We start from the raw sequence: 26278 nt of genomic DNA, 5'->3' as shown, positions 1-26278 counted from the left end.
AAAATCGAGCAAGTTTATCTTTAGACATGTGAGCTCTATGTACAACCTTAAATTGTATTAGAGCATGTTTAGCACAGATAGAGGATGAGTTTACCAATAATAAAATTTTTTCCCATTGCTCAATAGATATAGGGCAATGCAGTTCTTCCTGCCATTCCTTCTAATTTTTTCCGATATATCTGGTTGTACATTCATAATCATATTATAAATGATAGCTACTAAGCCCTTTTGACAGGGATTAAGAGCTAAAATTCTTTCTGTAATGTCCAATGGACATTCTTTCGAAAAAGACTTTAGTTCATTATATAAAAAATTTCTAACTTGTAGATATCTAAAAAAATGGGTTTTAGATAAATTATATTTATTAGATAACTGTTCAAAGGACATAATGTTATCATCCAAAAACAGATCGCGAAAACATGTTATACCTTTTGTTTTCCATAAAAAAAAGGCTTGATCTATAGATGATGGTCGAAAAAAGTAATTAGATGTTATAGGACTTGACAGCATAAACTTATTCAAACCAAAAAATTTACGAAATTGAAACCAGATTCGTAATGTATACTTGACTATAGGATTAGTTATCTGTTTATTCGTTTTGAATAACGAAAACGGAAGTGAAGATCCTAAGATTGAGATCAATGAGAAATCTTGCACAGATTTACATTCCAAATTTACCCATTGTGGGCCAGCGACTGTAGTCGATTCTTGTATCCAAAATATCAAATACCGTATATTAACTGCCCAATAGTAAAATCTTAAATTTGGTAGAGCCAAACCGCCCTCCTTCTTAGGCTTCTGTAAATATTTTTTACCTAACCTAGGATTTTTGTTCTGCCACAAATACGAAGATATTTTAGAATCAACTATATCAAAAAAAGATTTAGGAATAAAAATTGGTAATGCTTGAAATAGATATAGAAATTTAGGTAGTATCATCATCTTAATGGCATTAATTCTACCTACCAAAGACAAAGATAGTGGGGACCACCTATTAGCAAGTTGCTTAATTTGATCTATTAAAGGCAAAAAATTAGTTTTAAATAAATCTTTATGTTTTTTAGTAATTTTAATACCTAAATAAGTAAAATAGTCTGTAACAATTCTATATGGTACCTGATTATAAATTGAAGTATGCATATTTAATGGAAAAAGTTCACTCTTATTAAAATTCAATTTATATCCAGAAAAATTACTAAATTGAGCAAGCAAAGAAGAAATAGCAGGAATAGATCTTTCAGGGTCAGATATATATAATAACAAATCATCCGCATATAATGATACCTTATACATCGTCTCCCCACGGGTAATACCTAAAATATTGGGTGATTCACGAATAGCTATAGCCAAGGGTTCCAAAGCAATGTCAAATAATAAAGGGCTTAAAGGACAACCTTGCCTTGTACCCCGAAATAACTGAAAAAAAGGGGATCTTTGATTATTAGTGAAGACCGAAGCTAAAGGTTTCTGATATATTAATTTAATCCATGATATAAATTTTGAACTAAAATTAAAATGTTGCAAAGTATTAAATAAATATGACCATTCGACTCTATCAAATGTTTTTTCGGCATCTAAGGAAATGACACATTCTGGGATTTTAGATGAAGAGGTATAAGCAATATTAATTAATTTTCTAATGTTAAAAGATGAATAGCGATTTTTAATAAATCCAGTCTGATCCTCAGAAATAATCCGAGGCAATATATTTTCTAATCTAATAGCCAAAATTTTACTAAAAATCTTAAAATCCGTATTCAGCAAAGATATAGGCCGATAGGATGCGCATTCAGTGGGGTCTTTATCTTTTTTAAGAATTAAGGAAATAGAAGCTTCATAAAAAGATTGTGGTAGTTTACCTATACTTAATGCATCTTTAAAAATTTTACAAAGCCAAGGAGAAAGTATAGAAGAAAAGGATTTAAAAAATTCTGCAGAAAAACCATCTGGACCCGAAGCTTTACCCGAGTTCATTAAGAAAATAGCCTTTTCTATTTCAGACTCCGTAATAGGTGTGTCCAAAAAAGCACTATCCTCAACAGTTACTTTTGGAATATTCAATTTCCTTAAGAATTCACTCATTATAGAAGAGTCTTTAGTACATTCTGATTGATATAAAGAATTATAAAAATCTTGGAAGGCTTTATTTATCTCTTTATGATCAATCGTCAAAGTACCATCTTGTTTGCGAATCTTAGTAATTTGTCGCTTATCCGAAACAATTTTCAATTGGTTAGCTAGTAGTTTACCAGACTTATCTCCATATGTATAAAATTGAGCTTTCGATTTAATTAACTGACTTTCAATCGAGGAGGTTAATAATAAACTATGCTCCATTTGAAGTTCCACCCTTTCTTTATAAAGTTCTTTACTAGGGGTCAATGAGTAAATCTTATCAATTGCCTTAATTTTATCAACTAATGTTAATATTTTAGAATTAGTTCGTTTCCTAACTCCGGCAGAATATGAAATAATCTGTCCACGAATATATGCCTTAAAAGTATCCCACAGAATTCCACTAGAGATGTCTGCTGTAGAATTTATTGAAAAAAACAAATCAATTTGCTGTTTAATAAAGTTAACAAAGTCAGAGTCCTGCAGTAAAACAGGATTAAACCTCCAACCTTTAGTACTAATATATGAATCCGTCACCTTAATAGATAACTTCAAAGGTGCATGATCAGATATAGCAATAGAGTCATATTTGCAATCCATAACGTCTATAAGTAAATGCTGATCAATGAAAAAGTAATCAATTCTTGAGTAATTATGATGCACATGGGAAAAATATGAGAACTCTTTGTCATTAGGATGTAGAAAACGCCAAATTTCACAAATAGCTGAATCAATCATAAAAGAATTAATAAGAGAAGCCGATTTGTTCGGAAAAGTTTGAGTGGGCTTGGATCTATCCATCAAAGGGTTTAGACAACAATTAAAATCCCCGCCCATTATCAATCTATATTGATTCAGATTAGGAAAGGATGTAAATAAGCATTTAAAAAATTCAGGACAGTCAATGTTTGGAGCATAAACATTAACTAAAACCACTTTTTGATTAAAAAGTAAACCAGTAATAAGCAAAAATCTACCTTGCGGATCTGAAATTGTTTCATGATGTATAAAAGCAGTTGATGAGTCTATAAAAATAGAAACACCTCTCACTTTAGCTTGCGAATTTGAGTGATACTGTTGGCCCTTCCAAAACCTAAACAACCTCTGACTATCCACCTTCCTTACATGAGTCTCTTGTACAAAAATAACATTAGCATTCATTCTATGGAATACTTTGAATACTTTTTTCCGTTTGATCAGATGATTTAAACCATTAGTATTCCAAGAAACAAAGTTAATAGTCTTATCCATATTGACAATATATATTACAGTTAACATATAGGTTTAAAAGAAAAGTGAACTCATGAACCCGGAAGAGGGAAGTAAGTTCAAAGGGAAACCGGAAGTCATAGCACCGCAGCCATTTTTGTAGTTTCATATAAGCCCATGAAATAAAACTAAGCAAAAAGCAAGCAAAAAAAAGAAAAAAAAGAAAAATCCCCCTCCCACCACCCTCAAAACCCCAGGAAAAAAGCCTAACAGAGGCAAGCGAGCGATCTAATACTAAAATTACCCCCTTGTCTCAAGACGGCAACTCAAACGTAACAAAGTTAAAAAAAATACAAACAACCCACATTATAAAAAAAAGGGTTGATATAGCAAAAGTTAAAATATAAAATTAATGTTATAAATGTATATAAACAAAAGGGTTAAAAAAAATTAAAACAATAAATGAAAGTTTAAAACTTTCAAACACATCAAAACAGTTATGACGCTACAAACACTGGAGTCTGTCGGGAAGAAGAAACGCCATTTTATTTTTTCCCAATCTTAATATTCAAATGTTAAAAGTGTAAAAAAAGAGCGTATATCGATTTAAAAAAGGAAAAAAAAACCCTAATAGATCATTTTCAACTCTAATCGATTAATAATATATAAAAATATAAAATCAGAATAAGCCCAGTAAAAAAAAAGAGCTTTAACCGTATGTAAGAAATACATGTGAACCGTATCAGAAAAAAAAACACCCCCAAATGTCAATCTATAACAGATCCAAATCTATAGGCTAAATTACATTGGTCAGCCCGATCAAATGTCATTGTTCCAGGAAACCTTGAGCATCCGCTGGCGATCATTGTTCCAGAAAACCTTGAGCATCCGCTGGCGATTTAAACAGCCGAAAAGATCCATCTTGAAGGGTGACTCTCAGGTGTGCTGGAAACAGCAACGCTTGCTTGTAGCCTTTCTGGTGAAAATTCGACATAACCGATCTGAAAGCCAGCCTAGCCCGTAACACCTCCGGGCTATAGTCCTCCAGAATGCGAAAATTAAAATTTTGATAGGTTATCATACCTTTTTTACGAGCCGCACGGATCAGACGTTCTTTGATATGAGGATAATGGATTCTAAGAATTACGTGCCGCGGTTTCAGACTTGAATCTGCCTGAAATCTGGAGACCCGATGAGCCCGATCGATTATCGGGGGATTATCCAGGACTTCTGCGCCCAGGACATCCACTAGAAATTTAGAGAAGAAAACGGTCAAATCACCGCTTTCAAATTTTTCCGGGATCCCAATTAACCGAAGATTTTGTCTTCGAGAACGATTTTCCAAATCAGTAATTTTAACTTTATAACGATCCATCTGTTGGATCGTCAAAGTTTGCTCTTCTTGCATTTTTTCGATTATACGATCCTTCTTACGAGCGGCTTCTTCAAGAACCAAAATGCTTGCTTGTTGTTCTTTTGATTCCCGTGAAAAGGTCAGGAACTTTTCTTCGAGTGATTTCAAACGTTCGTCATACTGTGTAAATCTTCCAAGTAATTTTCTCTCCAGATCTTCAAATTTAGCTTCTATAAACTTCACAACTACTTCTAAAGTTAACGGTTCTTTCGTCTGTTTCGATTCTTTTGCTTTAGACATTTCAGCAAGTTGAGAGTAATTCAAATAGTTTAAAAGAAAAATTCTATATGTTTAGACCCCTTTAAAATAAGTTTAAGGGGTGTTTGTAGGTTAAAAAAAACGTAAAAGGTTTGGAGCAAAGCCTAGATGCGGTTTACTCCATGAGCGCCATCTTGAGACCGCTCCTTTTCTAAGCCATTACTGGCTTGGGTTCCTGAAAGGAACATCACTCAGTATTAATACCCCTTGCCCTCAATTACTTTTTTAAACAAAAGAAAACATGTTAAGACAAGATTCATCTGTGAAGAAATGACTTGAGTGAGTTTCCACTTACGTTTTTGGATTGAAGTAAATGTCACCCCAAAGACGCTTGGCAAACTCCGTGTAATTAATGTCCCCTTTAAAGAGAAAAAAAAGTTTCTATATTTCAATAAACATTTAAGTAACTGAAACTAGGAACAACACCTTTGAGTAAAACAAACATGAGGAAATCTGCAGATGCTGGAAATTCAAACAACAACACACACAAAATGCTGGTAGAACACAGCAGGCTAGGCAGCATCTATAGGGAGAAGCGCTGTCGACGTTTCGGGCCAAGACCCTTCGTCAGGACTAACCGAAAGGAAAGATAGTAAGAGATTTGAAAGTAGAGGGGGGAGGGGGAAATGCGAAATGATAGGAGTAGACCGGAGGGGGTGGGATGAAGCTAAGAGCTGGAAAGGTGATTGGCGAAAGTGATACAGAGCTGGAGAAGGGAAAGGATCATGGGACGGGAAGCCACAGGAGAAAGAAAGGAGTGGGGGGGGGGGGGGGGGAGCACCAGAGGGAGATGGAGAACAGGCAAACAACTAAATATGTCAGGGATGGGGTAAGAAGGGGAGGAGGGGCATTAACAGAAGTTAGAGAAGTCAACGTTCATGCCATCAGGTTGGAGGCTACCCAGCCGGATCTACGCGACTCCCTTGTCCACTCATCCCCCCCATCCCTTCCCACCGATCTCCTTCCTGGCACTTATCCTTGTAAACGGAACAAGTGCTACACCTGCCCTTACACTTCCTCCCTCACCACCATTCAGGGCCCCAGACGGTCCTTCCAGGAGAGGCGACACTTCATCTGTGAGTCGGCTGGTGTGGTATACTGCGTCCGGTGCTCCCGGTGTGGCCTTTTATATATTGGTGAGACCCGACGCAGACTGGGAGACCGTTTCGTGGAACACCTACGCTCGGTCCGCCAGAAAGAGCAGGTTCCCCCAGTGGCCACACATTTTAATTCCACGTCCCATTCCCATTCTGATATGTCTATCCATGGCCTCCTCTATTGTCAAAATGAATCCAAACTCAGGTTGGAGGAACAACACCTTATATACCGGCTGGGTAGCCTCCAACCTGATGGCATGAACATTGACTTCTCTAACTTCCGTTAATGCCCCTCCTCCCCTTCTTACCCCATCCCTGACATATTTAGTTGTTTGCCTGTTCTCCATCTCCCTCTGGTGCTCCCCCCCCTCCTTTCTTTCTCCTGAGGCCTCCCGTCCCATGATCCTTTCCCTCCTCCAGCTCTGTATCACTTTCGCCAATCACCTTTCCAGCTCTTAGCTTCATCCCACCCCCTCCGGTCTACTCCTATCATTTCACATTTCCCCCTCCCCCCTCTACTTTCAAATCTCTTACTATCTTTCCTTTCGGTTAGTCCTGACGAAGGGTCTCGGCCCGAAACGTCGACAGCGCTTCTCCCTATAGATGCTGCCTAGCCTGCTGTGTTCTACCAGCATTTTGTGTTTGAGTAAAACAGTATTTTTTACATAGAAAATTCTCACAATTATCTAGAAAACTTATTTTACAAAGTTGCCAACTTTGTACCTTTCAATTTCTTTCATGCACTGCTTATACTGGGCATTAAGTAGGTTTAAAGGGGATAGATCAGGATGTTCATGAAGCCACTGTCTGTGATTGAACTAATCAAAAATAATTCAGTGTGATGCACAAAAAGGGAATGCAGAATGTCATCTTTAAACATCATTCATCCAAGTGGATCAGTGAGCGATTGATTAACATTCAGGCATCTAGCAGACAGCTATCTAAACTAGCAATGAAAACAAGCAGTATTATCTGGCAAATATACTAAACAGGATATCCAGATCAGTAAGCAGACATAATTTGCAGTTTTGCACTGAATAATAGCCAGGAAAGGAAGCATTTTAATTTTAAGAGATTGGATTTGTATCTCTAATTTCCAGATATCCAGAGTAAAGCAGTTGATTCAGAAGCAACTATCAGTAAATGTAGACTAGAACAATAAATGTCAAATTTGTGAAACTGATAAAATTAAGTGATTAATACTCCTTGATTGTTCTTTGATCATGGAAACAGTTCAGTTACAAAAAAATCAGCCAACAAATACAATAGTGCACAAAACTATACAGAAAATACAACAGAAACAGGCCAGAGAGACAAACTTATCTAAGGCAGTGAACTCCTTGCAAATTTTAATCTACTATCCCAGCTTTTTAGTCTTCATCCCTCTAAGCTTGTTTTAGCACTTTTAGCATGGTCTCAAAGTCGTTAGACTTGACTGACTTCTGAAATAGGAAATACCATAGTCCAATTACTCAGGGTTAATATTTGCAATCAGATTTTCCTTTCAAAATTTTCAGTGACTACTTGAATTTTTGGTTCCTATACATGGTTCACCTGCCTATCCCACCATCCACCCACTTGAATCACCTTCGATTCATCTGATCATCACACCCTTTCATAACTGGAACCATAGTAAAAGGTGACCTGTCAGTTTTATCATTAGCATTTCAGCTTGTTCAGTTTTTCCTGATAGGTATAACAGCTTAGCTTGGGGATTGTCAATGTGATAGTTTCATACCCCTTAATTCCTTTATGTTATGGAGAACATAGATCTGAAAAGTATATTGTCAATTATCATATCTAAATGGAGTAGACATCACTCTGAATAACCAGGAATTCTTATCTCTATGCAATGACTACCTAAAATTACTCTAATTTTATCCACGCCATCCATATTTCAGATCTAATGCCATATCCACTCTTACATTACATTCTTACCTATTGACTTATAAACACTTTAGCTACCTGTGAATTCCACAATGTGTATGAAAAGTTTATTTTCTAGATGTGACTCTAATTTAGTTCTCAGTCTGTAGAGAATTATTGCCTTTTGAATGAATAAATCACCTTCATTTTGTTGTTAACTGTGTCAGCAAAACAACACAACCTCATCTGTGAAGAATATATTACCAAATCTCTTATCGAAGGCAAGGTTTTTTGAGTCAGTCCTACGTTGTTGAATTATTCCTGGATAGCTTCCAATATCAGCATATTGATCCATAAAATTGTATTTTCAAAATGGATCCTGAACTTCCCAAATGATTCTGATTAGTGCCGTGTATAACTGCACTTCACATTTTGGGTTATTTCCAAGGCCACCCTTCATACAATTGACTACACTCGGAGTTAATTTTAGAAAACTTGTAAACTCAAATTTCACCTAAGTGCACTTAATGATTGACAATTTTTAATAGTGTATAGATGAAAATATGACAAGTTATAAGCGCTAACAATTTGTCATCTCTAAAATGAATACTCACCATATGTATCAGAATAGATCTTGGCAAAGGATCCCAAAGTAAAGCAAATACTGTACTGAGAACTCGCAAAGCAAACATTACCCAGAAGAGGTGAAACAATGAGATTTTCATCTGTTGAATAGACACTGCAGAAAGACAAAGTAAAATAACAAGTTATATGATTTCAGTTAGTGTTTTTAAAATATTTCATAAATATGACCTTTTTTGAAATACATAATCAGATTTATTATCACTGATACAACTTATAATTTGTTGTTTCGCTGGAGCAGTACAAAGACATAAAAATACAAATAATACATGTAAAATATAATACATATAAAAAATACACACAATATGCATTAAAATTTTAAAAATAAATAAGATAAATAAAATAAATAAAATGAATAAGGGCTAAATAACCCCTTTTTAGGTATAATCTATATCTCAATACGACACCAAAATCTTTCTGCAATATATATCATTTCCTTCTTAAGAGGCTAAGTGCCTGACCAGAAGTTTTCCAATGTCCACATAATTTTTCTTCAATAAAAATAGGAAGTCTTTAGCTCTTGGCAAAAATACAACTTGAAATGTCACTTTGAAGAAAGATTTCAGTGGCCATGCTGTTATCACAAAATCTTCTCTTTGTTAACAAAGGAGGTATTGAAGATATCCATGAATATTCCCATACTGCTTTATCAACCCCACAGATGAGACCACGTATACTAAAGGCTGCAGCACTGCAAAAGACTACAAAACCAAAATAATTCACACTAATTTGCTATGAGAAAAATTACTTTCAATTGGATTTCCTTCTAAACAAAATACATAGCCTACAATTGCAACCTCATGATGCAGTTTTCTAAGTATTGAGACAGCTTTAAAATATTCGACATCTTTACATTACTTCATTCGGGATATATTCTTAGCGGAGTCTGAATAAAGGAAATTGCTTTAAAACTTCTTAAAATAGATCTTAAATGCACAAAAACAAAAATCTTCTCCATAACATAAAAGTGACACATTTTCCACAGAGAAATGACAGCCTACCTAAGCAAACCATTGACTTCATCCACAATGTGCCGTAATTTATAATATGCATCAGTTGGAGGCAGCTTTAGCTCCAGGATAAGTCTGTCTATTTTATTGATGCAAACAGTAACAGCCAGCTTCTCCTGTACGGCATGTTTGATTAGTCTCTCAGTGTTCAACATTACCTGCACATTACACAGAGATCACATCATCCATATTGTATATACTTTAAAAACAGAAGAGTTGTCAATAAAACTGATCAGGCATTTAATTACTCCGCTGTTGTTATTTTTTTAAAGTTTATTCTCTCTCTATCTATATATATATATACTTGACTTACAAAATAAAGAGACATGGTGATGATAAGGATTGGGAATTTCCTTTCTATGCAACCATAAATTCAATTTACTAATATTTTCACAGCTTTCCCTTACATTGGATCTTTAATTAAAATTCAGAAAAGAACCCCATTGTAAACAGGCAGTGAATCTCCATTTCAGATAACCATCCTCTAAAGAGAATTGGGTTTATTTAGCAGTCGCTTTTTCAACTTCAGGGAGAATGCCAAACTATTAATGAATATTAAAAAAACTTTTGTAAACAGTGATGACTAAAACATCAGACAAAGAAGCAAATAAGATGACTTACATACCTTACTGTGCAAAAGTGTTAAGCACCCTAGCTAAATATATGTGCCTGCGACCTTTGCACAGTACTGTACACTTCAAAATACTTTGTTTTACTGTCAACAATACTTTTTAATGCAGTTACTGATGCAACAAAGGAAATGCAGTGATCAATTTGGGACAGTTAAGTGATAAGATTGAAATTAGCTGCTTTTATGTTGGTTGAGGGATAAACTTCAGCAAGGACATCTTTGAAACAGTACAGCAATGTCTTTCAATTGTGCAGTCATGTTATATTTAAAATAGATGGCTGAACTTTGGAAAACAGGGCAGCTGAAAGCACTTGAGTTTGCATGCAAGAGCCTTCTTGCTCAGCAAAAGCAAGAATGTTTCCTCTGGATCCACCAATAAACACTGTAGGCAACGTTATCAGCCTACTTCCTAACGCAACCAATGGATAACCCAGCCTTCAGGTGCATCCAAAGCAACCCACAATCTCTCACTGCACTACCTGACTCACCATCTCATCTGGTAGAACAAATTGCTGGCTCAAGAACCCTCCACACTAAAGGGAATCCTACAATCAAATTCTGTGTAACATACATAAAATCTCAGAATCAGAGTTGAACGACACAGAAACAGGCCTTTCAGCCCACTGCATCAAAGCTAACCATCATGCTAATTTCTACCAATCCCATCTGCATTAATTCCATATCCCTCATTCAAGTATCTGTCCAAATGCCGAAATGCTGTTATCATTCCTGCCTCCACCAAATTCTCAGGCAGCTCATTCCAAATACTAATTAGGATATGTGTAAAAAAAAATTAACCCTCAGGTCCCCTGAAATCTCCTTCCTCTCAATATAAATCTAGTTTTATACACTCCTATGATAGGAATTAGACACTGGCTATCTACTCTATGCCTCTCATAATTTTGTATACCTCTGTCATGTTACCTCTCAGCTTCATTTGCTCCAGGGATTGGCTTATCCAATCCCTCTCGATAACTGAAGCCCTTCAATCGAAGCAACATCCTCGTGAATCTTTTCTGCATCCACTCTCGATTAAGCATGAGCTTCGTACATTCTGATGACCAGAACCACACATAATACTCCAAGTACAATCTAACCATTGTTTTGTAGAACTACTATAACATGATGCCCCAACTCTTAAACTCACTGGCTACAGCTGCTGAAGACAAGCGGTGTGCCTTCCTCATCATCCTGACTACCAGTGTTTCCACTTTCAGGGAACTATCTACTTGTATTCCAAGTTCTCTGTTCAATAATATTGCCTAAAGCCCTGCCATTCACTGTGTATGTCCTGCTCTGGTTTATCTTCTTAAAATGCATCACTTTTCACATCTCCAAGTTAAATTCCTTCTGCCATTCCCTTGCCAACTCTCACAGCTGATGGATATCCTTTTTTTTAAAAAAAACAGTCAGTAACACTCCACTTTTAGAGAACTCAAAGCCAAAATCCAGGTCACCCATTTTTTTCAAAAAAACATTGATATCTTCAGCTACATAAATCTGTATGGTCTTCTAATTTCATGCACACCTTGAAAGTTAGTAACTTTCTACAATGTACATTCTTTTCATGTTTGCAAGCAAATTGGGTTCTCATGCATCTTCAGCCCCAGAACCAGGATTTCATATATTTTATAGAAATTCTTTACTCTTTGTCTATGTGTCCACTCACCCCCTCCGCTGCATCAATGAAGAGTACCATGCCATCGGAGATTCTGAAACCAGCTGTAACCTCATCAGAGAAGTTTACATGTCCTGAAAAGTAAATTATAGATTTAGAATTTAGATTAAAAAGGTAGGAGAGCTGTCTGACAGCTTGGCAATCATAAGATTAAACTTCTAAAGTTTCCTGTCACTTTAACAGTTTCATTTACGAGTTTTAAGTGCAGGTACTGTAAAGAAAACAAAGAAATAGTTAGGAGCTTTAAGGTGAGATCATTTAAAAACATTTTGTGGTGACCCACTTTCTGCACAGGCGAACCGGCTCACAAATAGCCACAGCACGGGGAGAGACTTTGGTAATGCACCTCTGACGTCATTTCCGCCCGGAGAGGGCGGGCGCTAGGGATTAAATGCCAGTGCCGCGAAGTTTGTATAAACTAGTCTCAAAACGACTTACCGACTGCGTGTCATCTCTAGCTCTGTATGTAGTACATCGCTACAATCTACTCTAAATCACTATTTTAAAATATAAATGAATTTTTCTCTTTTAGAAATATTGATACATACAACTGAAACCCCAATGATCAAGTACTTATATTTAAAGTAAACATCAACTTTATACCATTATTTAACCACATAACAGAACTAAATAAAATAATACAACAATTTTTATTTAGTTCACTAGATAAATCAAAAACATTTGAAACCAGTTCACAGAACTCACCTGGCGTATCTATGATGTTGAAGAGATAGGATTTGCCTTTGGAATCTGGAAGTACCATTGTGACAGGTGTACTTTTTATGCCCACTCCTCTCTAAGTAAAAATACTTGAGAAATTATCCAAGAGAATTTCAAAAATCTTCCATAAATTAACAAGATTGAATAGGAATGCTTACCTCCTGTTCTGTAAAGAGAATATCAGTGTATCGAAGCTGAAGGAAAAAAAACACAAAACATAATAATTTATTAATTTGGAGATCAATTTGGCTGTACTGATGCAGCTTCAACTTATTAAAGCCCAGGACACCCATTAGAAAATATTTCTTCTTATCTACCCATTCTACTTTAATATTCCAGTACCCTTCTAGTTATTAGCATATCTGGACAGTGTTTTAATTAACACGTCCCAAATAACTGACATGGCTGCAACTTAGACTATTCCATGGCTTTGAACTGCTGCTCTTTCACCCTTCTTTCTCCAGTACCCAATCATCCCATAGTAGTTGCTTCAATATGACCAGTTGAGAGTCAGCATTACAATAACCTTGCAGGAATAGTCTATGTGAAATTAGCATCCATCATAAATTCTAACCTAAAGACCACTTTACCTTGGCAAAATCTAAATCTGGAATGAACCAAAGACATCTGTATTGTGATGTTTAAAAAAAAAAATCAGAGTTAGAGATATCTGGCCTCCAGTAAAAAAAAGTTACTTTTTTAAAATAATTATTCTCCTATGTAAGTTATTTAAACTTTCAGCAAAAACCGAAGCAATTTGACTTCAAAAGGATTCAGAAGATTAAAGTAGCTAAACAGATTTGAGGATGTGACTAAACACATTTATGAAGGTAGAGCAGTCGATGTAATCTATATGGATTTCAGCAAGGCATTTGATAAGGCCAGGCTTATTGAGACAGTAGGAGGCATGGGATCCAAGGGGACATTGCTTTGTGGATCCAGAACTGGCTTGCCCACAGAAGGCAAAGAGTGGTTGCAGACGGGTCATATTCTGCATGGAGGTTGGTCACTAGTGGTGTGCCTCAGGGATCTGTTCTGGGACCCCTGCTCGTCGTGATTTTTATAAATGACCTGGATGAGGAAGCGGAGGGATGGGTTAGTAAGTTTGCTGAATACACAAAGGTTGGAGATGTTGTGGATAGTGTGGAGGGCTGTCCGAGGTTACAGCAGGATATTGATAGGATGCAAAACTGGGCTGAGAAGTGGCAGATGGAGTTCAACCCAGATAAGTGTGAGGTGGTTCATTTTGGTATGTCAAATATGATGGCATAGTATTAATGGTAAGACTCTTGGCAGTGTGGAAGATCACAGGAATCTTGGGGTCCGAGTCCATAGGACACGCAAAGCTGCTGCGCAGGTTGACTCTGTGGTTAAGGCAACATACGGTGCATTGGCCTTCATCAATCATGGGATTGAGGATAAGAGCCGAGAGGTAATGTTGCAGCTACACAGGACCCTGGTCAGACCCCAATTGGAGTACTGTGCTCAGTTCTAGTCACCTCACTACAGGAAGGATGTGGAAATCATAGAAAGGGTGCAGAGGAGATCTACAAGGATGTTGCCTGGATTGGGGAGAATGCCTTATGACAATAGGTTGAGTCAACTCAGCCTTTTCTCCTTGGAGCAACGGAGTATGAGAGGTGACCTGATAGAGGTGCACAAGATGATGAGAGGCATTGATCGTGTGGATAGTCAGAGACCTTTTCCCAGGGCTGAAATGGTTCGCATAAGAGGGCACAGTTTTAAGGTGCGTGGAAATAAGTACAGAGGAGATGTCAGGGGCAAGTTGGTTTTTTTTTAAAAACGATGAGAGTGGTGAGTACATGGAATGGGCTGCCGGCAACAGTGGTGGAGGCAGCTACGATAGGGTCTTTTAAGAGACTCCTTGATAGGTACATGGAGCTTAGAAAATTAGAGGGCTATGGGTAACCCTAAGTAATTTCTAAAGTGAGCCCATGTTCGGCACAGCTTTGTGGGCCGAAGGGCCTGTATTATGCTGTAGGTTTTCTATGTTTCTAACAATGGACCAGTGAGAAAATATACTTTAACAGCTTTAAATTTGTTTTTATTTTATTAACATTAAGTCAATTATTAGCTTAAGGCTTTCAGAATTAAAAATAATATTGCTGTGCTGCATAGGGAAAATATTAATAACACAGCCAAAAATAAGACAGCTTTTTTTTTTTAAAAAGATTTTGCAGATAAATATATATTTAGAAAATTGCCAAGAATGCTTACGTCACGGTCATCCTTTTTACGAATCTCTGGATGAGTCTGTTCAATCAAGCAATCAACAAAGTTTGTCTGAAAGAAATTATTACAAAATGTGTTTATATTTTTTGTGTACTCCAGTCAATCTATATTTTAAACTAACTTCTCTACAATTAAAATAGCACCTTCACACGTAAATACATACCTTTCCATGATGCAAGTGCCCACAAAGAGTAATATTCCGAATGAGCTCAGAATTATCCATCAAATCTGCAAGGAACCTGAGATGAATTTTTAAAAAATTTAATGATTTATAGATGTTTAGAATTTCTCTTTAGGTGCATTCAACGAAACAGCCAAAAGAAAAGAAACATTCAACATACAGCTGAAAATATATTTTAGAAAGCTGGATGACTGGTGATCTGCTGTGAATCTAAACATTCAATCATGAAGAAATGATGGAGCAGGCTCAATTTACCAAAAGGCCTAATTCTGGTCCTATATCTTATGGTATTAAACATAATATGAATGGTACCTGAAAAGTGAATGACACACAAAGGATCTACTTGCTTGTGAATCAATAAACCTTTGTAGGAGGCTCAATAACAAGCAAGTATACAGATACTGGGAGAGGGGGTGGCAGCAGTGACCTAGTCTCTGGCGCTGAGGCTCAGAAGGGAAGGGGGCATTAGAGGAATGCAGTGATGGTAGGAGATTCAATAGTTAAGAGGAGTAAATAGGAGAGTCTGTGGACACGATAGAGACACCCAGGTGGTACATTAACTCCCAGGTGCCAAGGTCAGGGATGTCTCGGATCATATCCGCGACATTTCTGAAGGGTGAAAAATCTGGGTACACACTGGTACCAATGACACTGGAAGGAAAAGAGCAGAAGTCTAAAGAGAGCTAGGCAGAAAGCCAAAAAGCAAGATCTCCACAGTAATAATCTCTGGCTTGCTACTTGTGCCATGCACCAATGAGGACAAGAACACCATGATTTGGCAGATAAAAGCATAGCTGAGGAACTGGTGAAGGGAACAGGGTTTCAGATTTATGGATCATAGGCATCTTTTCTGGGGAAGGTATGACCTGTACAAAAAGGATGGGCTACACCTGAACCTGAGGGGGTCAATATCCTTGCCCGACAAATCTGTTAAGAGTTCTTCGAGGAAATAACAAGGAGGGTGGACACAGGAGAGGCAGTGAATGTCATTTACTTGGATTTTCAGAAGGCATTTGATAAGGTGACACACATGAGGCTGCTTAACAAGATAAAATCCTATGGTGGTACAAGACAGACACCGGCATGGATAATGGAATGGCTGACAGGCAGGAGGCAGCAAATTGGGAATAAAGGGGGCTTTTTCTGGTTGGCTGCCATTGACCAGTGGTGTTCCTCAGGGGTCAGTATTGGGACCACTATTTTTCACATTATTTGTCAATGATTTAGATAACGGAATTGATGGCTTTGTGGCAAAGTTTGCGGATGATACGAAGATAGATGGAGGGGTAGGTAGTGCTGAGGAAGCAATGTGATTGCAGCAGGACCTAGACAAACTGGAAGAATGGGCAAAAAAGTGGCAGATGGAATACAGTGTTGGAAAATGTATGATAATGCATTTTGATAAAAGGAACAATAATGTGGACTGAGAAGGTTCAAACATCAAAGGTGCAGAGGGACTTAGGAGTCCTCATGCAAGACTCTCAGAAGGTTAATTTATAGGTTGAGTCTGTAGTAAAGAAGGCAAATGCAATGTTGGCATTTATTTCAAGAACAGAATACAAAAGGAGATAATGCTGAAGCTTTATAAGACACTAGTCAGGTCGTACTTGGAGTATTGTCAACAGTTTTGTGCCTCATATTTCAGAAAGGATGTGTTGTCAGTGGAGAGTCTAGAGGAGGTTCACAAGGATGATTCTGAGAATGAAGGGTTAACATATGAGGTGCGTTTGGCAGCTTTGGGCCTGTACTCGCTGGAATTTAGAAGAATGCAGGGATGCGCCTCATTCAAACCTACCGAATATTGGAAGGACTAGATAGGGAGGATGTTTCCTATGGTAAAGGTACCCAGAACTAGAGGGCATAGCCTCAAAATTGAGGGTGACCTTTTAGAACAGAGGCAAGGAGGAATTTTTTTTTAGCCAGAGTACTGAATCTGTGGAATGCTCTGCCACAGACTGCAGTGGAGGCCAAGTCCATGGGTATATTCAAGGCAGAGAGTGATCGTTTCCTGATTGGTTAGGGCATCAAAGAATTATGGTGAGAAGGCACGTGTATGGGGTTGAGTGGGTTCCAGAATTAGCCACAATGGAATTGCTGAGCAGACTCAATGGGTTGAATGGCCTAATTCTGCTCCTATTTCTTACGGGCCAAATAACAAGCAAGATAGACAAAAGAGAATTGGTTGATGTTGCGCACTTGGATTTTCAGAAGGCCTTCGACAAGGTGCAACCCATGAGGCTGCTTAACAAGAGTCTATAGTTTTACAAGAAAGATTCTAGCATGAATAGAGCATTGGCTGATTGGCAGGAGGCAAAGAGTAGGAATAAAGGGAGGTTTTTCTGGCTGGCTGCCAGTGATTAGTAGTGTTCGACAGGGGTCTGTGTTGGGACTAATTCTTTTTATGTTCTATGTCAATGATTGGGATGACAGAATTGATAAGTTTTGTTTAATTTAATTTAGGACTAGAATATGAAAGCAAGGATGTAATAAGGCACTGGTGAGGCTTCACTTGCAGTATTGAGAGCAATTTTGTGCCCCTTATCTAAGCATGGATGCGCTGACATTGGAGAAGGTTCAAAGGAGGCTTGCGAAAATGATTCTCGGATTAAAAGGCTTGTCATATGAAGAGCAATTGATGGCTCTGGGCCTCTACTCACGGAATTCAGAAGAATGAGGGGTGACCTCATTGAAACGTATTGAATGGTGAAAGGCCTTGATAGACTGGATGTGGAGAGGATGTTTCCTACGGTGGGGGAGTCTAAGACCAGAGGACACAGCCTCAGAATAAAGGGATGTGCTTTTAGAACACAGATGAGGAAAAATTTCTTTAGCCAGAGAGTGGTGAATCTGTGGAATTTATTGCCACAGGCGGTTCTGGAGACCAAGTCATTGGGTATATTTAAGGCAGACATCGATTAAGCCAGATTCTTGATTAGGGCATGAAAGCATACAGAGAGGAGACAGGAGTTTAGGGCTAAGAATGAAATTGGATGATAAAATGGCAGAGCAGAATCAGTGGGCCAAATGCTCCGATATCTTATGGTCTTATATGGTGGAATTCATCCTGCAATTCGAGAAGGAGAAGCTAAAGTCAGATGTATCAGTGTTACAGTGGAGTAAAGTGACTTAAAGAGGCATGAGAGAGGAGTTGGCCAAAGTTCATTGGAAAGGGGCACTAGCAGGGATGACAGCAGATGCAGGATAGATACATCCCAAAGAAGACGTACTCTGAAGGCAGGATGAAGCAACTACGGCTGACAATGGATGTCAAAGCCAACATAAAAGCAAAAGAGTGGGCATATAATAAAGCAAAAATTAGTGGGAAGTTGGAGGATTGGGATATTTTTAAAAACCAACAGAAGGCAAATAAAAAACCGTAGTATGGAAAAGGTGAAATATGAAGGTAAGTGAGCCAATAATATAAAAATGATACCAAAAGCTTTTTAATATTTATAAAGAGTAAAAGAGAGGAGAGTAGATTGCTGGAAAATTATGCTGGAGCGATATTAATGGCAGACAAAATGAATAAATGAGTAAGTATTTTGCATCAGTCTTCACTGTGTATGCCAGATGTTCAAGAGTGTCAAGGGACTGAAGTGAGTGCAGTTGCTATTACTAGGGAGATGGTGCTTGAGGAACTGAAAGGTCTGAAGGTAGATAAGTCACCTGCACTTGATGGACTACACGCCAGTGTTCTAAAAGAGGTAACTGAAGAGATTGCGGAGGCATCAGTAATGATTTTTCAAGAATCAGTAGATTTTGACATGGTTCTGGAAGATGGGAAATTTGTAAATGTCACTCCACTCTTCCAGAAGTGAGGGAGGCAGAAGAAATGAAATTATAGGTCAGCTAGCCTAACTGCAGTGGTTGGGAAAATATGAAAGTCAATTGTTAAGGATATGGTTTCGGGGTACTTGGAGACACTCGACATTAGGCCAACATCAGCTGGTTTCCTTAAGGGAAAATCTTGTCTGACTAATCTGTTGGAATTCATTGATGAAATAACAAGCTGGATAGATAAAGAAAAGAATCAGTGGATGTTGTGTACTTGGATTTTCAGAAGGCCTTTGACAAGGTGCTGCACATGAGGCTGTTAAATATGAGGCCATGGCATTACAGGAAAGATATTAATGTGGGTTGATTTGAGGAGGCAAAGTGTGGGAACACAGGTTTCCCCAGCGATCCTATGAAACAGTTCGTAAGCCAGAATGTCGTAAGGTGAATAAGCAATTACCATTTATTAATATGGGAAAAATTTGTGAGCGTTCCCAGACCCAAAACAAACCTAGAAAATCATGCCAAATAACACATAAAATCTAAAATAACAGTAACATATAGTAAAAGCAGGAATGATGTGATAAATACACAGCCTATAAAGTAGAAATACTTTTCTGCAATCATTGCAGCACTGTCTAGCGTAGCGTATAAACTCATACATAGCGGAAGCACTCTCTCCAGTAACCTTTAAGCTATGAAGCTGCCAAATCATACCAAATAACACATAAAAATACACGGACTATATAAAGTAGAAATAATATAAGTACAGTGTAGTTTCACTTAACGGAATCGAGAAGACAGCGAGCACACTGGTGATGGTGTGTTAGGCTAAATCGTTGGAGGTTGGGGTGCTCAGCAATTTTTTCCAATAAATTGCAGTTTCGTCACAGTTAAACACTTGCTTATACGAATAACCACCTTCTGTAATTATTTTCTTCAGTTCTGCTGGGAACTTTTCGGCAGCTTCAGTATCAGCCGAAGCACTCTCTCTAGTAAACTTTAAGCTATGAAGCTGTCCTCGCTGCAGAAACCGATCAAACCACCCACGATTACCTTTAAATTCCACTTTCGCAACACTTTCATCACGATCGTACAGTGCTTTCTGTTTCAGCTTATTAAAAAGACTGACTGATTTCTCCTTAAGTATAAGATAACTTAATGGAACACCACGCTTTGTACACCCATCAATCCACTCAAGTAATAGACTTTCCATTTTATCCATTATTGGATGCCAACTAAGACAGACCACTTTGCTACGAGCAGAACCAACATCGGCAGCTTTCAAGATTCTTTCTCTCTGTGCGAATGGTTCAATGCATGGACAATGTCCTTACTTCGTCCACTATGATCGAAACGCTTAATTATGTCTAGTATTATGCTAAGTGTAACACCCTCACGAGCTCTTAGGCTTTTCCGATACCTTAGAACTCATCTTGCTAATGGATGCACAAAATAAATTGATATAAAGCACAGAAGCTCAGAGGCACGTGTTTAAGCAATGGCGGCTGGAATGCAGTTCCAGGGGAGGAGCTTGGCTGCTCGGGGCGCGCACTGCCTTTATTCATAACAGTGAAAACACCTTTTGTTAGCGAAAACAGGTAATGTAGGTCTTTCATAACAGCGAGGTGTCGCAAAGCGAACGTTCAAAATACAAAACTGGGGCCACCCGTAAAGGGATCCTTCTCAGATTGGCTGCCGCTATTCTACAGAAGTCTGTGTTGGGACCACTTCATTTTATGTTTTATGTCAACGATTTGGAAAATGGAATTGATAGCTTTGTGGACAATACAAAGGTAGGTGGAGGGCCATGTAGTGTTGAGGTAGCAGAGAGGCTGCAGAAGGACTTACAGATTTGGAGAATGGGCAAAGAGGTGACAGATGGAAGCATACAGTGGTATGGGCACCCCTGGTCAAAATTTCTGTTACTATGAATAGTTAAGTGAGTAGAAAATGAACTTATCTCCAAAAGTCAAAGTTAAAGATGAAACATTCTTTTCAACACTTTAAGCAAAATTAGTGTATTATTTTTGCTTTGTACAATTTTGGAGTAAAAAAGGAATGGAGCACCATGCAAAAGTTTGGGTACCCCAAGAGATTTGAGCTCTCAGATAACTTTTACCAAGGTCTCAGACCTTAATTTGCTTGTTCACAGTCATCGTTAGGAAAGGCCAGGTGATGCAAATTTCAAAGCTTTATAAATACACTGACTCCTCAAACATTGTCTGAACAATCAGCAGCCATGGGCTCCTCTAAGCAGCTGCCTAGCACTCTGAAAATTAAAATAAATGATGCCCACAAAGCAGAAGGCCATAAGAAGATAGCAAAGTGTTTTCAGGTAGCCGTTTCCTCAGTTCGTAATGTAACTAAGAAATGGCAGTTAACAGGAACGGTGGAAGTCAAGTTGAGGTTGGGAAGACCAAGAAAACTTTCCGAGAAAACTGCTCGTGGATTGCAGAAAAGGCAAATCAAAACCCCCATTTGACTGCAAAAGACCTTCAGGAAGATTTAGCAGACTCTGGAGTGGTGGTGCACTGTTCTACTGTGCAGTGACACCTGCTCAAATATGACCTTTATGAAAGAGTCATCAGAAGAAAACCTTTCCTGCATCCTCACCACAAAATTCAGTGTCAGAAGTTTGCAAAGGAACATCTAAACAAGCCTGATGCATTTTAGAAACAAGTCCTGTGGACTGATGGAAGTTAAAATAGAACTTTTTGGCTGCAATGAGTAAAGGTATGTTTGGAGAAAAAAGGGTGCAGAATTTCATGAAAAGAACACCTCTCCAACTGTTGAGCACAGGGGTGGATCGATCATGCTTTGGGCTTGTGTTGCAGCCAGTGGCACGGGGAACATTTCACTGGTAGAGGGAAGAATGAATTCAATTAAATACCAGCAAATTCTGGAAGCAGACATCACAACAACTGTAAAAAAGCTGAAGATGAAAAGAGGATGGCTTCTACAACAGGATAATGATCCTAAACACACCTCAAAATCCTCAATGCACTGCCTCAAGAGGCGCAAGCTGAAGGTTTTGCCATGGCCCTCACAGTCCCCCAACCTAAACATCATCGAAAATCTGTGGATAGACCTCAAACGAGCAGTGCATGCAAGATGGCCCAAGAATCCCACAGAACTAGAAGCCTTTTGCAAGGAAGAATGGGTGAAAATCCCCCAAACAAGAATGGACTCTTAGCTGGCTACAGAATGCGTTTACAAGCTGTGATACTTGCCAAAGGGGGTGTTACTAAGTAGTAACCATGCAGGGTGCCCAAACTTTGGCTTCAGGCCCTTTCCCTTTTTTGTTATTTTGAAACTGTAAAAGATGGAAATAAAAAAAGCAATCTTGCTTAAAATATTAGAGAAATATGTCGTCTTTAACTTTATGCCTTTCGGAAATCAGGTCATCTTTTACTCACATAGAAAATTCCTAAAATTTAAAAGCATATGGTGCAAATCATCTCCATTATGGAACAATAATCATTTTCTATCTGGGGGGAAAACCATTCACTAACAGAACTTCGGAGGATAAAGGTATTATTACTCTTCAAGTTATTAATGGGGCAAGTACTATCCTTAGCTTTCAAGAACTGGGATATCGATAGAATATTGATAAACATTCTCTTTTCTTCTACTTTAGAGTAAGATCAGCTTGTAAAGCCTATGGGGCTCCCTGGGGGCCAGATTTAAAGGACCATACCATTTTAAGTTGGATACAGAGTGCTCCATGACAGATAGTGTCATATATCTATGATAAATTAAACTCCCAAAAATATATGCCCACATCAGGAATAAAAGCCTGGGATAGGGACATATTTGAATTGGGACAAGACTTAAGACTGGGATCCGATTTGGGATAATGCTTCTGGTGCTTCAAAAAACCCAAATCATTGGTATATACAATTGAAATTTTGTCATAGAGCATATCTAACATTGAGAATTAGACACCAAATGGGACTGGTTCCTGACCCATATTACTCCCACGGAACCGTTGGCTCTTTTATACATGTTGTATGGGAATGTCCAGGGGTTTTTGGTTTGTGGAGGAAGGTTATCAGTACTGTTACAGAAGAAACTGGGGTACAATTACCAACGGACCCCGCTGTACATTTTCTAAATGACGATTCCCACCTTTCCCCTTAGGGAAAAAACACGCAAAATCTGGCTGGCAGGCCTGACTGCAGCTAAGAAGATTGTAGTCCAGCGTTGGAAACCTCCTCATGTTATTTCAAGTACTCACTGGCTTCAGAGCTTTTTGGACATTTCTTACCTGGAATTATCATCAGCAAGAGTAAATGATGCACGACCAAACACAATCTTAGTGTGCACAAATTTGATATCTAACTTAAAAGATCTTCTGTTAAAATAGGAATGCTCTGTCTGTGTATGCACTACTATTCAGTTGGTTGGTGGAGGGGAGAGGGGTGGGGGGAGAGAGAGGGGTGGAGAGGTGGGTGGGGATGAGGGTTGGGGGGGTGGCTGGGATAAACAGTCAAAATGTAATCGGCAACAGGTTGTATTGAATATAATTTGTTGGTGCTGCAATAAAAATTAGTGATAATAATCTTTTACTCACTTAGCTATTCACAGTAACAGAAATTTTGACCAGGGGTGCCCAAACTTTTGCATGCCACTGTATGGTCATGCATGTTGATAGAAGGAATAACAGCAAAGACTATTTTCTAACCGGGGAGATAATTCAAAAATCCAAGGTGCAAAGCAATTTGGGAATCCTTGTGCAGCATTCCCAAAAGGTTAATTTGCAGGTTGAACAGGTGGTAAGGAAGGTGAATGCAATATTGGCATTCATTTCAAGAGGACTAAAATATAAAAGCAAGGATGTAATGCTGAGGCTTTATAAGGCACTGGAGAGGCCTCACTTGGGACGCTCAAAGCAGCTGCGCAGGTTGACTCTTTTGTTAAGAAGGCGTAGGGTGTATTGGCCTTCATCAATCGTGGATTTGAATGTAGGAGCCAAGAGGTAATGTTGCAGCTATATGGGACCCTGGTCAGACCCCACTTGGAGTACTGTGTTCAATTCTGGTCACCTCACTACAGGAAGGATGTGGAAACCATAGAAAGGGTGCAGAGGAGATTTACAAGGATGTTGCCTGGATTAGGGTGCATGCCTTATGAGACTAGGTTGAGTGAACTCAGCCTTTTCCCCTTGGAGCGACAGAGGATGAGAGGTCACCTGATAGAGGTGTACACGATGATGAGAGGCATTCATCGTGTGGATAGTCAGAGGCTTTTTCCCAAGGCTGAAATGGCTGCCACAAGAGGACACAGGCTTAAGGTGCAGAGGAGATGTCAGGGGTAAGTTTTTTACTCAGAAAGTGGTGAGTGTGTGGAATGGGTTACCGGCAACGGTGATGGAGACGGATACAACAGGGTCTCTTAAGAGGCTTTTAGATAGGTACATGGAGCTTAGTAAAATAGAGGGCTGTGGGTAAGCCTAGTAATTTCTAAGGTAGGGACATGTTCGGCACAACTTTGTGGGCCAAAGGGCCTGTATCGTGCTGTAGGTTTTCTATGTTTTTATTGTGAGCAGTTTTGGGCCCCTTATTTAAAAAAGGATGTACTGACATTGGAGAGAGTTCAGAGAAGGTTCATGAGAATGATTCCAGGAACGAAAGGAATATCATATTGGCAGCAATTGAAGGCTCTGTGCCTGTACTCACTGGAATTTAGAAGATTGCGTGGGAAATCTCATTGAAACCTACCAACTGTTGAAAGTGAATATGAAGAGGATGTTTCTTTTCGTGAGCCTATTGACCACAGGGCATATATCCTCAAGATAGAGGGTCATCCATTTCGAACAGAGATGAGGAGGAAGTTCTTTAGCCAAAATGGTGGCGAATCTGTGGAATTAATTGTCACAGGCAGCTGTGGAGACCAGGTCACTGAATGAATTTAGGTGAGATTGATAGGTTTTTGATCAGTCAGGGCATGAAAGGTTATGGGGAGAAGACAGGAGAATGGGGTTAAGAGGAAAATGGATAAGCCATGATGAAATGGTGGAGCAGACTCAATGGGCCGAATGGCCTAATTATGCTCCCATATTTTATGGATACTCTTCATCTTAGAATGAATCCAGCCTCAGTTATAAAATTTCTACACTGAACAGGTCTTGGACATTTTTAGTGATGTTCAATGGGAGTGTGCTCAAAAAGCTTAACTATACATAAATCCAAAAAGAAAATGGATACTTTGGGTGCAGAAAATATAAAAAAGCAAAACAAAATAAATCATACTTCAACAAAGAATGTCTCAACTATTAATCAGCCTAAATAGATCAATTAACAGCAATGCATAAAAATATGGATGCATCAGAAAGATCTTGATTTTACATAGAAACATAGAAAACCTACAGCACAATACAGGCCCTTTGGCCCACAAAGTTGTGCCGAACATATCCCTACCTTAGAAATTACTAGGCTTACCTATAGCCCTCTATTTTTCTAAGCTCCATGTACCTATCCAAAAGTCTCTTAAAAGACTATCGTATCTGCCTCCACCACCGTTGCCGGCAGCCCATTCCACGCACTCACCACTCTGAGTAAAAAAAATTACCACAGACATCTCCTCTGTACCTACTCCCCAGCATCTTAAACCTGTGTCCTCTTGTGGCAACCATTTTAGCCCTGGGAAAAATCCTCTGACTATCCGCACAATCAATGCTTCTCATCATCTTATGCACCTCTATCAGGTCACCTCTCATCCTCCTTCGCTCCAAGGAGAAAAGGCCAAGTTCATTCAACCTATTCTCATAAAGCATGCTCCCCAATCCAGGCAACATCCTTGTAAATCTCCTCTGCGCCCTTTCTATGGTTTCCACATCCTTCCTGTAGTGAGGTGACTAGAAATGAGCACAGTACTCCAAGTGGGGTCTGACCAGGGTCCCATATAGCTGCAACATTACCTCTTGGCTCCTACATTCAAATCCACGATTGATGAAGGCCAATACACCATACACCTTCTTAACCACAGAGTCAACCTGACCAGCTGCCTTGAGGGTCCTATGGACTCGAAACCCAAGATCCCACTGATCCTCCACACTGCCAAGAGTCTTACCATTAATGCTATATTCTGCCATCATATTTGACCTACCCAAATGAACCACTTCACACTTATCTGGGTTGAACTCCATCTGCTGCTTCTCAGCGCAGTTTTGCATCCTATCAATGTCCCAATGCAACCTCTGACAGCCCTCCACACTATCCACAACACCTCCAAACCTTTGACATCAGCAAACTTACTAACCCATCCCTCCACTTCCTCATCCAGGTCATTTATAAAAATCACGAAGAGCAAGGGTCCCAGAACAGATCCCTGAGGCACTCCACTGATGACCGACATCCATGCAGAATATGACCCATCTACAACCACTCTTTGCCTTCTGTGGGAAGCCTGTTCTTGATCCACAAAGC

The 26278-nt window shown here is 38.8% G+C and overlaps 1 protein-coding gene across 2 annotated transcripts in view; it reads right to left on the bottom strand.

The window, feature by feature from the left end:
* eftud2 (elongation factor Tu GTP binding domain containing 2) overlaps positions 1-26278 on the bottom strand; it is a 117280-nt gene that overhangs the window by 76895 nt on the left and 14107 nt on the right. For both annotated transcript variants that reach the window (XM_073071725.1, XM_073071726.1), the window contains exons 5-12: positions 15057-15132; positions 14879-14944; positions 12799-12834; positions 12626-12716; positions 11912-11994; positions 9603-9769; positions 8574-8698; positions 5292-5355 (exon numbers count right to left, since the gene is read on the bottom strand). In XM_073071725.1, coding sequence (XP_072927826.1) covers positions 5292-5355; positions 8574-8698; positions 9603-9769; positions 11912-11994; positions 12626-12716; positions 12799-12834; positions 14879-14944; positions 15057-15132 — 708 coding nt within the window. The remainder of the gene's footprint in view (positions 1-5291; positions 5356-8573; positions 8699-9602; positions 9770-11911; positions 11995-12625; positions 12717-12798; positions 12835-14878; positions 14945-15056; positions 15133-26278) is intronic.

The sequence above is a fragment of the Hemitrygon akajei genome, chromosome 18 (genome assembly GCF_048418815.1).
Source record: "Hemitrygon akajei chromosome 18, sHemAka1.3, whole genome shotgun sequence".
Taxonomy (NCBI): domain Eukaryota; kingdom Metazoa; phylum Chordata; class Chondrichthyes; order Myliobatiformes; family Dasyatidae; genus Hemitrygon; species Hemitrygon akajei.
This window is presented reverse-complemented; position numbering and strand designations above follow the sequence as displayed.